Here is a 14,155-nt window from a genome sequence, read left to right as displayed (position 1 = left end):
TCTCTGTTGTTGCCCAAAGCAAGATTTGATTTTCTTCTGTTTGGTCAAATTCACTATACAAATGTATCACTATTTATTTAGCTATTCTTACGTTGATGGACACTTGGGTGGTTCCAGCTTTGGTGTTGGCAATTGTCAACTTAGTTTCAACTGGAAACTGCTTCTCAGAATCACTTTCTCTGTTAGGCACCTGGTCTCCACTTGTGTGAGACTCAGGAAGTAGAAAAGAAAGCAGCAGGTGTTACCTGAGTGTCAGACTGGGGGGACATTAATGAGGCTCTCCTAATGGCTTTGTAAGTGTAGGCAATGCATTTGAAGTCTGTGTAATGTTCAAGTCTGTAGGGTTTTATTTTTCTTAGGCTTTTCAGAGTGTCTGTGATACTATGATATACATACTTTGGTTTTCATCCGTGACTCTTGGCCCATTGCTCCTGTAATTCTTATTTTCTAAGTCTTCTAAGTCACAGAATAATGTTAGGATATTTTCATCCTCCAAAGCAAACCTCCAAAGCCCCAGAAAACAGTCTTTCTTCCTTTCTCCCTCATTTTTTCCCTTCCTCTTTTCCTCCCTTCCTCCTTCTGTCTCTCCTTCTTCTGCCATTCCACCTGCTTGTTTTTTTCTCTCCAAGGCAGACCAGAGAAACTAGATTTGCAATCTAACAAGGAAGACCACAGAGACTAAAAATACATCCTAATCTTATCCTATTGTCTTTAGGGCAGGTCATCAAAAGAAAGTCTGCTCTCCTTTGTTTAACAGGAGGTCGTTAGATCCTTTTAATTCCAGAAGAACTTGCCCCAGGCCCATAGAGAAGAAATACTGCATTATCTGGCCAGGCCTCCTTAGGTTTCTTCATCCAGTCTATTTGCAGTCCTGCCTGCGCAATGAAGTCTCCTTAGACTCCAAAAGGCCATGATTTGGAGAACATCCAGATTGCTGACCTCTGTGTGCCCAGAGAGGGTGTAGACTTTCCACACCCCTTCCCCATACCTTGGCCTATCACCTCTTCACTTTACCCTTCATAAAAATATGTTTATGAGTCTGTAAACCATTGAAGCAAGTTAATTGAACAAGAGGAGAGATTATAGTGAGCTCCATTTTGGGCCATTTGGTCTGAAATACAATGAAACAATCTGGTGCTTGTGATTGACATCTGAAGTGAGAGGGAGCAGCCTTGGGGACTGGGCCCTCATCCTGTGTGATCTGATGTTATCTCCAGGCAGGTAGTATCATACATAACTAAACTGGATTAGAAGACACATAGCTGGTGTCTGCTGCAGAATGCTTGCTTGCTTGTTGGAGAGAAATCCACCACACATTGGGGGATCAGAAGTTTTTTTGAGTTGATTTTGACAGTGTAAGACTATTGGACAAACTCAAAACCTTATCCCCTTCCCCTTGAAGGATATACAGAATAAAGATGAATTCATTAAAATAGTGTTTAACCTGGGTGTGGTGATGCATGCCTAATTTTTGAATTTAGGAGGTTGAGGCAGGAGGGTCATGAGTTCGAGGTCAGCCTGGGCTACATACTGAGAATGTACTGAGTGTACTGAGAACACTGTCTCAAAACATGCCCCCCACCAAAGTCTTAAGAATATTTCATTTACAAGGAAAAAAAAAGGAGGAAACAAGCTGAGCTGTTTTGATTATAGGAAATAGAGTCTGGGAACCAGCCTTACCAGCTCAAGTACTGTGTACTCATGTCTCGTCATTAACAGTAATAAAGGAATTCCAGCATAACAACTTTGAGTAAAACTTTATATTCCAAATTACTTTACAAACACAAGAGGAGTGTTTTACTAGCTACATTGAATGTACAGATTTGCTTTAGTTAAATAATAAATGACATAGAGGTAGTTTTCAGCTAAGTATTGATGAGTAAAACAGAAAATGAAGATAAATTAATGGAAGGGAGACTAGAGAGAAGAAAAATGAAATAAAGCAGAAAGTAAAGCCAGAACTTAAGAAAGACGGCCTGTAAGTTCCAGTTAAAGGAATACCAGTGAGAGGAGACAAAGTTGAATTTTTTTCCATAATTGCCAAAGTTTGAGGGAACCAAGATGTTATTCAATAGGCAAATGGTACATGTCCACACGGAATAGTATTCAGCCTTAAAAAGAGACTACTGAACTGAAAGGGAAAAATCAGTAGCCATCTTGAGGGACGCTCCTTCCCCTCCCCACTCCTCCTCTAAAGGTATTCACTGACCAGCAGCTTTAGAACTGACCAGAAGTTGAACTCATGGGAAGATAAGACTGGAACAATAAATCTATATATCCTGGACTTGGTAAAACAAGATATGGGGAGTAATGGACTCAACTGACCAGAAACTGAACTTATGGGAAAATAGAACTGGAACAATAAATCTGAATGTATATATCCTGGGTTCAGCAAAACCAGGACATAGGGAGTAAAAAAAAAAAATCAAGTCTCTGTAGATACCCTGAATCCTGTTAGCCATCAGTAACCTCATGCTTATAACTCAGCCAGTAACTTCAAAGAACTGCCTCACCCCTACCCCCCTTGTCCAATCCCAAGATACGTAACTCCCTGCATGTAAACCTTTCCTATATAAACCCCTTGAAGTGAGTGCTGGGCGCTGTCCTCCTCCACCCTCTGGGACAAAGCCCAGGCTTGCTTTGTTATTAAAAAACCTCTGTGTGCTTGCTCTGTGGTGGTCTTGCTTGGGGGTCTTGCAACCTGGGCACAACAGAACCATGAAGGCTGATCTGAAAAGGCCATATACTGTATGATTCCATCTAGGATACTAGAAAAAGGTAAAAACTGTGGAGACAGTAATGTGTAATGTGTTGTCAAGCCAGGAGTGACAATGACTCATTCCTAACCTCAGCACTTGGGGAGGAGAATTGGGGAAGAATATTCAGGGCCAGCCTGAAGAATCGGCAGAGCACAGACTTCTAAGGCGGTGAAACTATTCTGTTTACTAGAATGATGGAGTTATGCTGTTACTGTACACATTGGTGAGAAATCTATAGAGTGTAAACTATCAAGTATGAGTCCTATTGTAAACTATGGACTTTGGCGGTGATGATGTGCCAGTGGGGGCCATCAGTTATAACAATTCTATACCCCTTTGGCATGGGGTGGCAGTAGGGCCAGAGGAAAAGGACTCTCCCAACTTTCTTACCAGTTTTGCTGTGAATCTAAAACTGCTTTAAAAATTAATAAAGAACATATTGTTTGGCAGATTTCAGCTATAACTAAATATGTATATTTCCTTCAAATTCAAAGGTATCATAAATAAAAATGCCAAATACTTAAACTCTTCTCTTGAAAGCATAAAACATCTGAGATAACAAAACAGCTACTAGAATAATTATTTAACTTCAGTTTTATAGAAATTAAAGTGTAAATTTGGCAATTAAAGTATTTTCCATCATAATTTAAGGAATATCAGAGAGGAAAGACACCACCATAACAAAAACCACAAACCCTTACTATAAATCAGTTGTTTTAGCATTTCACAGTGTGGGACAACAAAATGGTAAAATAGAGCCCTGGATCTATACCCTGGAACACCTGACCTGCAGCTTGTTCATTAACAATCCCTGGGATAAGTTCCCTAACTTCTGAATCTGTTTTCTCATCTGTTAAATGTGATGACAGTTTTGTTATGAATAATAACACACGAGAATGCCAATAAAAAGTTAAAAATTCTGAATCAATTTAATTTTTTCAGCAAAAGTTGCATCTTTTCCTTAGTCATTGGAGTACTTATTCTTACTACAAAACAGATTACCACACGTTTTACAAATGTCCTCTTTGTGACTCAATATTGCTTCAGTCATCACTGTCACTTTCTGATTCACTCAGCTGCAAATCATTTCCTAAAATAAAACATAACAAGATTGTAGTAATTAAAGATACGAACTGTTAATATTTAATATGTTAATTTAGTCTATCAAAAATAAATGTCCAAATGTCATGTCAAACGTGATTCTGTTAATTTAGCACTTTGTAATTGATAATATGATTGCTTATCATATAATTCAGCCACATATCTGGTAAACCAATCAATACTGCCTAGAAAGTAAAAACCACAGCAGCAAACTTCAACATAGTTTTAGTACCACCTGCCATTTATTTTAGCCTTCTTTAGCAGACTGACGACATCATCCCTCTTTACACTATTGACTTACTACATCAAGAAGTGAGAGAAAAATTCTTTTAAAAATCAGACTATTCAAGAGTGAAAAAATTATAATTTCTTGAATTTAAGATGCATTCCAAACCATTATGGTAAAGATGTCAAGAATCATAGGCTAGATGACATTCAGCAGCAGAATGCCTGCCCACTACGCACAGGACCTGGTGTTTAATCCCTAGTATCATAAAGAAGATCTGATCACTGATTTGTAACTGTCTGTGAGCTTGGTCACGGAGCTAACATTTCAATGGAGCAGAAAGACAGGAAACAACTATCTAGCTAGTATACTGTCAAGTAGGGACAAGTACTGTGAGGATCTGTGGAGAGATAGCAGGAGGTGCTATTATAGATGGGAAAGCTTTAGGAGAGGCAACATTCCAACAGAAACTTAAATTAGAAAGTCATAAAAAAATGAAGGCATAGTGTCTAACCTAAGAGAAAAGTATAAATGCCCAAGGCAAGTGTAGAGTGGTTGTGATTTTTTTATACATTTTTTTGGTAATTTCACACATGAATACAATGTATTTACGTCATATCCACCTCCAACTCACCCCTCCAACTAACTCTTCCTGGACCCCCCTCTCCCTGACACCACATCATTCTCCAAAATTCACGTCTTAGTTTTCTTCTTCATCCTCTTGTTTTAAAAAACAAGCCACTGAGTCCAGTTAGCTCTCTGCCTGTATGGACAAGGGTGTAGAGCCACCTACTGAAGCTTGGGTCACACTTCTGAAGAAAACTGACTTTTCCTCAGTTGGCATGCTTTACCTGCCTGAGTAGGGGTGGGACTTATATGGGTCTTTTTGACTTGCAGAAAAAAGGCTACTGTTGCTAGAGTGGGATACATGAGGAAGACATAGATAGGAAATGCAGTCAGAATGATACAGAAAAAGTCACAGGAGAGATTGAGACATACTGAGAATTTTAACCAGGCAACTAAGTTGATCCTAAGTCTCCGTCAGTGAACACTGAACACACCGGAATGGTGTAGGAGAAACCCTGAAGCGGGGGTGGGGTGGGGTGGGGTGGGGTGGGGGTGGGGGTTGAGTCTTTGCAGCTTCTCAGAAGGAAACAGCAGCTGTGACCGGCCAGGTGTGCCCACAGGACTGTCACTGCCTCCTTGATGCTCTGGTGAAAGTGCTAAGGTGTGCCTTTGTTTTCATTCTCCAGGTTAGGAGCTGGAGGAGATTCGGGACTGTCTGCAGTCCTGGACAATCCTGAAGACTGAGTCTTCATACTCTCCCTCCTGTTCTTTCATGGAATTCCTAGTATACAGTGTTTACTCATTGCCCTCCATTTCCCTTACCTCTAAGCTGTTCTCTCTTACTTCTTATTTTATATTGTGTTCTAGGGTAGCTCCTTAGTATTATCTTCCATCTCACTGATTCATTTTTCACCCATGTCCATCTTGACTATTTATTGACCTTTTTCAAGAAATTTCCATGACCTGTCCTTCCAAATGTTTTAAACATTTATTTACTCACATGTGTGTACATACATGCATGCGGGAATCAGAAGACAGTTTGTGGGTGTCAGTTCTTTCCTTCCACCGTGTGAATTCTGGGGATTGAACTCAAGCCAGGAAGCTTGGTGGCTAGTGTCTTTACCCACTGAACCATCCCACTGATGCTAATTTATTTTTAAAGTACTGAGACTCAAACTCTGGGCCTTGTGTATGCTGTGCAAATACTCTTCTGTAGAGCTACTTGGTTCTTCTTTTTATAACTTATTGCATTTTGTTTCATTTCTGCTTTCATTTGTTTTATTATCTTTTTAAAGCTATGTCTTGGGTTAGAGCACTCAGAAGGTAGAAGCAGGTGAATTTTTGTGAGTCTGAGGCCAGCCTGGTCTACAAAGTGAGTTCCACGCCAGTCAGAGCTACATAATGAGATCTTGTCTCAAATTTTAAAAAAAGAAAGAAAGAAAGAAAGAAAGAAAGAAAGAAAGAAAGAAAGAAAGAAAGAAAGAAAAAGAATTATGTCTTTATATATCTTTCTTAGCAACACATTTTTTTTCTTGTTTCAGAATTCTGTTTGCCCATTTTGAGGGGGAAGTTTCTCCTTTTCTCTACCTTTATAACACCCTTACAGGATTTTGTGGCTCTCTAAACCTAGCCTAGAGCCCCATTGACCAGAAACAGGTTTCACAATCACATTTGAAGATTGCAATCTCTTGAAGATACGGTAGGTTCCTTCAAGGAGCCAAGGAATAACAAGGCTGTACAAACCCTGGCTTCTGAAAAAGCAGCCGCAGTCAGCATGTAAATGGTTGCTTTTTTTCCTAGCTTCCTTTCACTAACTCAAGGTCATCCACATATCTACTAATCTTGCCCTCCTTGCGCTGTCCCCACCATACACTGTCTAGCTTCCAACAGAAATCATAACTTATCTTCCCTGCATCATATCGAGCAACTTTGTGTGAGTTCATGTGCATGTCTGGGCATGTGGAAGCCAGAAGACAGCTGCCGGTATTGTCCCTCAAGGCCATCTACCTTTTTTTTTTTTGAGACAAGATCTCTCACTGGAACCTAGTAAGTGCATGCATTTATCTGGCTCCAGAGATCTGCTTGTCTCTGTACTCCCATACTCAGATTTTGTTCTTGGGTTTTTTTTTTTTTTTTAACGTTGGTTCTAGGGATTCAGCTAAAGTCTTCCAAGGACCTTACTGAGCTCTCTCTCTAGCCACATATTAAGCACTTTGTATGTGTCTGTACATGCATGCAGAAGTCAGAACACAGCCTTGGTGCTGTTCTTCAGGCACTGGAATCTGCCAATGAAACTAGACTGGCTGGGACTGCGTGTCTCTGCCTCCCTGGCAGTAGGACTGCAGGCACGTGCCTCCCCCAGCTCCACACACAGCTTTTTACATGGGTTCTGGGGGTTGAATGTAGGTCCTCATACTTGCATGGCCAGCACTTTACTGATGGAGCTATCTCCCAAGCCCCATTTCAAGCACTTTTAAGCTAACCTTTCTTGAAGGTATGCAAGCTGCTTCCTACTACATCCCTTTAAACTCAAAACCTCACCAAGCCAATTTTTTTTATTTGTGCTTCAGTTCTTATCTTTAAAAATTTTTTTTTGATTATGCTTTTAAAAAATATTTAATTTTATTTTATTTTATTTTTTTATTTATTTTTTATTTTTTTTTGGTTTTTCGAGACAAGGTTTCTCTGTGTAACTTTGCACCTTTCCTGGATCTCGCTCTGTAGACCAGGCTGGCCTCGAACTCACAAAGATCCACCTGCCTCTGCCTCCCAAGTGCTGGGATTAAAGGCGTGCGCCACCACCGCCCGGCCTCTTAATTTTATTTTATGCACATGGGATGTCTGTCTGCATGCATACCTGTGTACCACATTCCTCTAAACCCTGGGAGACCGGAAAAAGGGGACATATCCCCTGAACATGTCTTTAGCCTTTAACCCAAGTGTTACAGTCCCTGGAGTGCACTGGCCAGCTAGTCTGGCCAGATTAGTGACTTGTAGACAAAGTGACAGAACCTATCTTAAAAAAACATGGTGGAAGTTTATAGAGGGAGACATCTGAGGTTGACCGCTGACCCCTAAATGCATGTGTACACAAATGCATGCATACTTGTACACACACACATACATGAACATTACACACAAACAAATACATAAGGAATAAATAAATAATAAATAAGGCTATATAATTATGTTAGGGTCTAGTCTCCATCGTAAAAGAAATTGCAAACATTGAAAAGTTTAAAGCAGGAGAGGGGATAAATTATATTTGAAACATTTAAAGATAGATATGGCTAATAATATACAATAGCGGATACAATGGCCTTAACTGCATACACAAGACTTGCATAAGGTCAAGCCAATCAAGCATGAATGTGGAAGGGCCTCATAAAACCCCTGAGATGAGGAGCTATTGGCAGTTGATGGTTGCTGGTTGCTGGTGAGGAAACTCTGAAGTTATCTTCAGAGATGCATCCCCTGGAAGGATGCCCTTGCCTTAGCGAATGGTCCTACAGACATGTACACACATACTGGTTGCTGGTGAGGAAACTCTGAAGTTATCTTCAGAGATGCACCCCGTGGAAGGTTGTCCTTGCCTCAGTGAATGGTCCTACAGCCATGTACACAAACATACAGGTAACATCAAGGGGACACAGCAGTGAAGACAGAGGGAGAACATGGAGTTGGGAGGAAGTGGTGGTGGGAATCGAGGAAATGAGCTGAACTACAGTGGTAGTAATAGAGATGAAAACAAGTAGATGGATTTGAAAAATAGTTAGGAGGTAAAAGTCAACAGGACTTGGTGAAGTATCAACTACACAAAAAGAAAAGAGAGGAACTCAATCCTAGAATACAATCAGGCTCTGGTTTAATGCAGTGAGCCAAAGAATACCAGGTTGGGTTTTGGACAAAATATATTTGAGGTGCCCTTTACTAGGAGATGAGGCTAGACCTGTCTGCCCAGGACTCAGAGGTCTGCACGGAGATATGTACTGGACAGTTATCTACATGTAAGTATTGACTGAACCAGAAGCATGAGAAGGTTATCTAAGGAAAGAGGATAAAATAAAAAGACTTTGAGGAACCCCAACTCTAATGATAGAGTTTGATTTTTAACTTTCAAAGGAGAAAAATGGCTAATGGTTATAAAATACATAAAATAAGACTCTTCTTTGACTAAATTTTAGTTCCCAACAAATGTGGCTACATTGCAAATCCTGTTTTAGTTACTTATGGTTACATATACTTACGTAAAGTACTCATCAGAAGGGCACTGTTGTCAGAAAATCCATTGCAGCTAGCATTAGTCCTGGACTGTGGCCTGGCAGACATGCTAGGATGTACTGGGCTATATGTCCCTGGGCCTGAAGGAGAGACTCGGTCATCATCTTCTGAATCACTAGAGCTATCCTCACTACTTGAAGATGAAGAACTTTTGGAATCTGATGAACTGTCACAACTGCTCATCTGGTCCATTAGACTAGCTTCTGCCTTCAGTTCTGAAAATGAAAATAATAGGTAAAATAAATAACATGAAGAAACACAATTACCATAAATGCATTAGCTTTTAAGAAGACATTGGCAATAAATAAATAAAATTAAAATACATATTCCAGCATCTAAAGCATGTACTTTAAAATTTCCTGTAGCATGCTGTTCAAGAGACTCTCCAAACATACTGCCTGTTGCTGTTGCCCTTGGTTACCCCTGAGGTGGAAGGTAGGTCCCTACTGCTGAAGACACCATGCACTTCAGAAACAGGGCCCAGAGACCCCTGAGCTGGAACTGACCTGAATGCCCTCTTCCTGAGGACTAACTTTCATGGTAGCAGGAGGTGCCATCAAGCTTCTAATGGAGAGAGGCAACCAACAGTCTCACCCAGCAACCATGCCTAGGAGCCACATCAATGACTAGCTTGACATGATAACCCCAAGGGAGAAGTAGTGGTACACATACATACCTTGGTGATAACCAGCAGCTCTCTAATTGTACTCAAGACCCATTCAACCAGAGAAAGACCATATCTGTTACTGGAAACCTAGTATTACTCAGTGCTAGTGAAGTCATGATTATTGAAAGAGAATCTACAACCACTAATTTAGTAAAATCCAGAATAGTACTTAGTAAAAACAATCAATAAAAATTCCTCCTTACACCCACAAATAGGTATAGTCTTCACCCCTCATCAAGGAAACTTCTTGCAACAGAGAGCGACCACAACAGAAAATCGCAGTCATTCAAAATGCAGAGCTGTGGAGCCCAGATCCAATAGATACAGCAAAAAGACACTCCTGAACTTAAGGCCCAGGGAACACTGGGGAAGGGGCACAGAAAGATTGTAAGTCTCCGAGGATCAGGAAGTTTGCTGTGAGATTGTGTCTCCTAGTAATATCAGAATTCTACCCTCAGAGTTTACTGCCCACATGTCAGCTAAACAAGGATGACCCAAACGAGCATGACAAGCTGGACAAAGAAAAGCCAGTGAGGCCTCAACTCTGCACAAAGAATATCGAGAGCCGTGAAAATCTTGGAATGAGAGAGTCTACACACACACACACACACACACACACACACACACACACACACACGGAGCATTGTACAGACTGAACAGGTTATTTTTAGGAATATATATGTATTTAATGTACATATATGCATGTAGTAGCAATTAGTGAAAAAAAGGGACCATGAATTTGAAGAAGAGTGGGAAAGGGTATATAAGAGGGCTTGGAGGAAGGAAAGGGAGACATGTTTTAAATAAATGATAATCTCAAAAAAATTAAAATTAAATAAAAAAACCCATCATGTAGCACCAAGTTGTATTTTAATACTGAGATTATGAGAATTAAAAGGCATGGGTAACTAGCTGGGCGTGGCATCATAATTTGTAATCCTAGCATTCAGGAGGCTGAGGCTGGAGAATACCAAGTTCAAGGGCCAGCTTGATGTACACAGTGAGACCCTCCCTCAAAAAGAGGGAAAAGCTCAGCTGTTAAGAGCACTGGTTGTTCTTCCATGAGACCAGGATTAGATTCCCAGAACCCATGTAGTGGTTCACAACCATTTGTAACTCTAGTCCTAGGGGATCTAGTGCCTTCTTCTGGCCTCTATGTGTACTGCATGTATGTGGTTTACAGTCATACATGTAGGCAATGTACTCATTGATATAATAAATATAAAATTTCAAAAAAAGAAAAAGAACAAAGAGGACACAAGTAATATATAAATCTAACTTTATATTTATCCACACCACTGTAAATAGAAATATATGTATTAAAATGCATAATAAATAATGAAAAGGTTTAAAAGTGTAAAACTACAAAACACATTTTTATAGAAATTGTCATTTTTTTCCTTCTGATGCCCTAACTATGCACAAGGCAATGTCATTCACACCTAAGAACCTCACCCTTTCCTAGCTGCTCTAGAGAAAGTTTTGGCACTTCCTTACTCAGGTTTCTGCCCTGTTTCTTTAAAGGGGATTTAAAATATTCTAGTATTTTTGAAAAGTCAATTTTCATTATAACTTTGGTTGTGAATATTTTTATGGACAAAAAGGATAATAATGTTGGCATTTTCCTTAGTATGCTTAAGATTCTTTTTAAGATACACAAAATCTATGGTGGGAAGATTTGTAGGTGTTATTGATCAACCCCATTCTCCAAATAAGTGACTTGAAGTAGAAAAACAAAGGAACAATATTTAGGGGTAGAAGTACCCCTAAAAATAAGTCTACTTATTTTCAGGTCATTATTTTTCTAGCATTCTATAAAAACATCCAACAGTTGAACAAGGTTTTAGCCTAAAGCACTTTATAAAATACTCAGTCAATACATTATATTATAATAGCATGCCAGTGCAGTAATATATTAGCTAATAACATCTCTCTAGACTCACTGGCTTTCCATTTCCACCCTAAGTTTTTGCACTAGCTCTTTAATTTGCTCAGGATAGACATCATCCATGTCTTCTTGTTTGTTTTGTGTTTAATACATAATTCATACAGTAAAATGTACAGCTAGATGAATTTCAGTATATTTGTCCTATGCATCTGCCACTGAGCAAGACCCATTCCCATAAACATTCTCCTATGCCTTTTCTCCAGCCAATACCCACCATTTTGACTTCTATTACCAAGGATTTTTGTCTGTTATTGAACTTCATATAAATGCTGTCACTCACCATGTGCTGTTTTGTGCATGCCTCTTATCAACATTATCTTTTTATGTTCATTTGTGCTATTGAATGACTCTGCAGCTCATTCTGCTCAACTGTCGTGATATCAGTTATATAAATACAACATGCATTGGTTATCAACTTTCTGTTTAAAGATACTTGGGTTGTTTTCCACTTTTAGTGGTAACAAATTTGTGATAACAAATAATTCTGTTTTATAAGGCCTACTGTAAATCTTTTTGTGTCATTTGCATTCATTTTTCTTGGGTAGAAAAGATAGAACTCACTGTCTTAAGAAAAGCATGGGTTTAATTTCATTAAAACGTGTCAGCTTTTGATGTGATCTGTAATTTTAGTTTCTTTAATAAGCCATGGTCCAAAGCAGTTTTCATATATTGTTGGCCACTTGAATATCTTCTTTTGTTAAGAATCTGCTTAAAAAGGGGAACACTCCTCTGCTGTTGGTGAGAGTGCAAACTTGTACAACCACTGTGGAAATCAGTATGGTGATTTCTCAGAAAATTGGGAATTGATCTACCTCAAGACCCAGCCATACCACTCTTGGGCATATACCCAAGGAATGCTCAATCATACCACAAAGGTACATGCTCAACCATGTTCATAGCAGCATTATTCATAAAAGCCAGAACCTGGAAACAACCTAGATGCCTGTCAACTGAAGAATGGATTAAGAAAATGTGGTACATGTATACAATGGAGTACTACTCAGCAGAGAAAAACAATGACATCATGAAATTTGCAGGCAAATGGATGGAACTAGAAAATATCATCCTGAGTGAGGTAACCCAGACCCAGAAGGACAAACATGGTATGTACTCACTCATCAGTGGATACTAGATATAAAGCAAAGGACAATCAAACTGCAACCCACAGAACCAGGGAGGCTACCTAGCAGGGAGGACCCTAGGATGGCTGTGGCTTATAATAAGTTTTGGTTTTACCCAATCACTGGGCATGCTTTAATGAAACATTTCACTATTAGGATAAGAATTTGCACCATATCAAGCTGATGAAAGGATATGCTGGCTGTACTTTCAGGAGGGGAGGCTAAAATCTTTTTAGATTATGGATTAGCCTATAGAAAAATGTCTGCCATAAATCAAACAGTGAAGGGGAAGATGAATAGGAATCTCACTTACACAGCTTAAGTAAAACATAGCTCTGAACAGATGAAGATAGGTTTCTTCTGTATCCCAGAATCTAATCAATATTTATATGTATAATTCAGCTATTATTTGGCTTAAAAAGGCTTATTGGGAAACGTCATTTTTACTATTTTCTACAGAGAAAATATTTTCCAGTTTCAAATAACTCTGGACTTTGGAATTATAACCTGTTTTATATTAAAAAAAAAATTTAAGTAGAAAATGCTCAAGGACCACTGAACTCGATGTTGTATTTACATATCTATATATGTATAAAATGATTATAAATGTTTGTTTAAAAAGATGAAGTGCAAATGTGAGTTTAACAAGAAGTTGTAGATTTTCAACACTGTACACAAACTGCTCTGTTACAAATAAATATGTATGCTTCTAAAATAAAATAAAAGGAACCCGAGGTAATAGAAAGAAAAAGGTAAATGTTAAATCCCTGTATTATAAGTTACTTAATATAAAAAAAGAGAATCTGCTCAAATATTTTCCTTGGTTTTGGTTGTCTTTTCCTTGCGGATTTGCAAACACTCTTTTTAGCTGTGAGTCCTTTGTTAGATATGTGCTTTATGAATACTTCCTCCAAATCTGTGTAGCTAGACTATAGTGCTCTCTGATGTCCACTAAGTCTCTGAAAGGTTGGCTCCCTTTCATATCTCTCATGGAGAAATCCTTAGAGAAGGATTTCCATTACCTGTTTTATTTTCTTTGGGACAATTATTTCTAGAGTTCATTTGAATATACGTTTGCCATTTTACTTCTTGCCTCCTCTTCCCTCATCTACATGGCCAAATATAAACAATGTGAGAAGAGAAATCCAGTCTTATTCACGCGGTATGATTCTTTTTGTATAATGCTAATATTTCTTTGATTTTTTTTTTATTCTAAGCCTATGAAAGACACTGGTTTATAGTTTTATTTTTCTTACACATACTTATCCAGTTTAGGTGCCAGGATAATATTAGCCTCAACAAATGAGCTTGTCAGTGTTCCTCCTATGCTGGCCACCTTTCCACGACTAGGACAAATACTTGAGGTACCAGTTCATAAACTGATAAGGTTTATTTTGGCCCTCAGCATTAGAGGTTTCAGTCCACAATCAGGCAGACCCATTGCTTTTGTGCATCTGATGGGGGTGTCAGATGGCAGTGACAAGG

At 38.9% G+C, this 14,155-nt stretch overlaps 1 protein-coding gene across 1 annotated transcript in view; it reads right to left on the bottom strand.

The window, feature by feature from the left end:
* Nucleotides 1-3,664: 3,664 nt before the first annotated feature.
* The window catches only part of Eaf2 (ELL associated factor 2), a 41,585-nt gene continuing 31,094 nt past the window's right edge, over nucleotides 3,665-14,155 (bottom strand). Inside the window, exons 5-6 of the mRNA XM_059277407.1 lie at nucleotides 8,901-9,149; nucleotides 3,665-3,849 (exon numbers count right to left, since the gene is read on the bottom strand). Coding sequence (XP_059133390.1) covers nucleotides 3,803-3,849; nucleotides 8,901-9,149 — 296 coding nt within the window. The 3' untranslated portion in view covers nucleotides 3,665-3,802. The remainder of the gene's footprint in view (nucleotides 3,850-8,900; nucleotides 9,150-14,155) is intronic.

The sequence above is a fragment of the Peromyscus eremicus genome, chromosome 12 (assembly GCF_949786415.1).
Source record: "Peromyscus eremicus chromosome 12, PerEre_H2_v1, whole genome shotgun sequence".
In the NCBI taxonomy this organism is placed as follows: domain Eukaryota; kingdom Metazoa; phylum Chordata; class Mammalia; order Rodentia; family Cricetidae; genus Peromyscus; species Peromyscus eremicus.
This window is presented reverse-complemented; position numbering and strand designations above follow the sequence as displayed.